At 35.4% G+C, this 2,371-nt stretch overlaps 1 protein-coding gene across 1 annotated transcript; it reads left to right on the forward strand.

Annotated features, from left to right (window-relative positions):
* Positions 1 to 1,966: 1,966 nt before the first annotated feature.
* LOC132272972 (velvet complex subunit B-like) lies at positions 1,967 to 2,371 on the forward strand. Its single transcript, XM_059774026.1, has one exon. It carries the CDS (start codon positions 1,967 to 1,969, stop codon positions 2,369 to 2,371), a length of 405 nt encoding a protein of 134 aa, XP_059630009.1.

A 2,371-nucleotide genomic window follows, 5' to 3' on the forward strand; every position in this document is an offset into this window, starting at 1 on the left:
AAAAAAAAACTAATAAAAACAACTAATTTACAACGGAAATCTAAAATTTCATAGAATAATATAATTTTTTGTCGTGAATTTCCTCATTATGTCAACAAAATTTTGTTATTATAGTAGTACTAGAAAAAGATTTTGTACAACTTAAGAGTAATTAGAATGTGTTTACAACTAGTTAGTTGTTTTTATTAGAATAAGTCAAATCTGAAATTTCATAGAATAAGTCAAATTAACGTATTTCTTTTTTACACTCAAACAAATACGCAATGTCAACTTTAGTATCAAGTCATGGATGCAATTCTCTAACACTTAAAATTTTTTTTTAAAGAAAATAAAATTTCGATTAGTGATGAGACATGATTTCCAAAGGTGAAGAGATTTTTAGTTTTATTTTTTAGTACTTATCATTTATTCTTTATAATTAATGGTATTGATAAATATTAAATTTGGAAACTTGAAATAGTGGTAATGGTTTTGTATTGAAAGGAAAGTATATAGGTGAGTTTAGAATGTGACCATTAGATTTAATCTAATGATCACTATAAAATGTGCGGAAGAATTTTCTTACTCCATAGGGAGCAAGAGATCACTACTCTTACTATAATATTATATATATATATATATATATATATATATATATATATATATATATATATTACGGATTGGCCACGAATCAGATTCACGGATCGGATTGGATTTTTGACGGCCTAATCCGTGATTCGATCCTTGAACTACGAATTCAATATTTTTGAATCCGCCACCGATCTATAAGTCTAACAATCGAATTGGATCAAATTGAATTCACGGATTTTTTACCCACCCCTAATCATATGTTACATTAAATTGAATGTTTGGTTGAATGCATCCCACAGATGGGGTGTATTCGGCCCAGCATTTCAATTGAAATGGTGGGCTTGTGTAGCATAACTCCAATGTAACCAAAGGGCCTTTGGCCCAATGGTATAACCTCACCATCTTCAAAGATGAGGGGAGGAGTTCGAGTCTGGAGGTTTGGGCTCTAGAGGGATTTGGTGTTGCTCATATTTTACAAGAGATGCTTACTTATAAATCTGATCATATTAGAGCTCGCCAAGAAGTACTTGGGACTACGATCGTTGGAGGAACAATACCTAATCCTGAGGATGCTCCTGAGGATGCTCCAGAATCTTTTCGATTGCTCGTTCGAGAACTACGATCTTTGGCTCTGGAACTGAATCATTTCCTTGTATCTGAGAAGAACTTACAGATTAATAGGAAGGAAGCTTAATCGGAATGAATCAGAATTTTTCTTCTATGATCGATCGGAATAAACATCAACAACTCCGAATTGGATTAGTTTCTCCTCAACAAATAAGCGCTTGGGCCAAATGGGCAAAAAAGTGTGTGTGTGTTTGCTTTACCATCCAAAAAAAAAAAAAAAAAAAAAAAAAAAAAAAAAAAATCTCTAATGTAAATCTAGTGATTATTTAATTCAATAACTTTAATTAGTAGAATACTTATTATTCTTTAGTAAAGTAAAGAAAAGAAAAACAAAGAAAAGAGGAAGATATAAGAAGCAGCAAATGATTAAAAAAATAAAAAATAAAAATATGGAAATAAATGATATTGCGTCACAAGACAATTTGTTCATTTTGTAGTATATGGGTATATTTTGATATTGATCTTTTAGGTATAATGAAGGATTTGATATTGTATCTCTAATTAGGATTTGATATTATATCTCTATTTAGGATTTGATATTGATCTTTTAGGTATAATGGAAGATTTCTTAATAGTGATGGTGACGGGAATAGTAGTTTTTTTTTTTCGCCTCCCAAAAATATATTATAAATATGCAGGCAATCCAAGTGTTACAGAGTGGTTCTCTCCATAGTCCATCATCATACAGTATTACAGAACTAACTGCTTCACGTTCTAAACCTCATACTCCTCTCTCTACAGTACTTTAATCCAACACCAAAACAGTGTCATGTATGAAGAAACAAAGACGGTAGCTCCGGAGGCAGGGGACCCCGCTCTCGCCGCAGAGAAAGATCCTCCTTTGCCCGAGCCTCTTGTCGTGGAGGCCGAGGAGCCAAAGCCAGTCGAGGAAGAGAAGATCGTGGAATCGGCTTCTTTCACCACCTTTCACCACCACCACCGCCATTCACCACCTCCGCCACCCCCTTTCTTCACCCGCACCACCTTCCACCACCGCCCTACGCCACCACCATTGCCTTCCACCACCACCACTATTCACCATTGCCATTGCCGCCACTGCATTCCATCACCTCCACCGGCATTGGCCCCATCTTCCACCACCTTCCCTCACCACCACCACCACCTCCACTGCCTTCCACCACCATCAGGAGTAAATGGAGAGAAGAACATATGA

Source organism: Cornus florida, unplaced genomic scaffold, assembly GCF_030987335.1.
Source record: "Cornus florida cultivar Cherokee Brave unplaced genomic scaffold, ASM3098733v1 CherokeeBrave_3.0.0_Hap2_Chr09, whole genome shotgun sequence".
Classification (NCBI taxonomy): Eukaryota; Viridiplantae; Streptophyta; class Magnoliopsida; order Cornales; family Cornaceae; genus Cornus; species Cornus florida.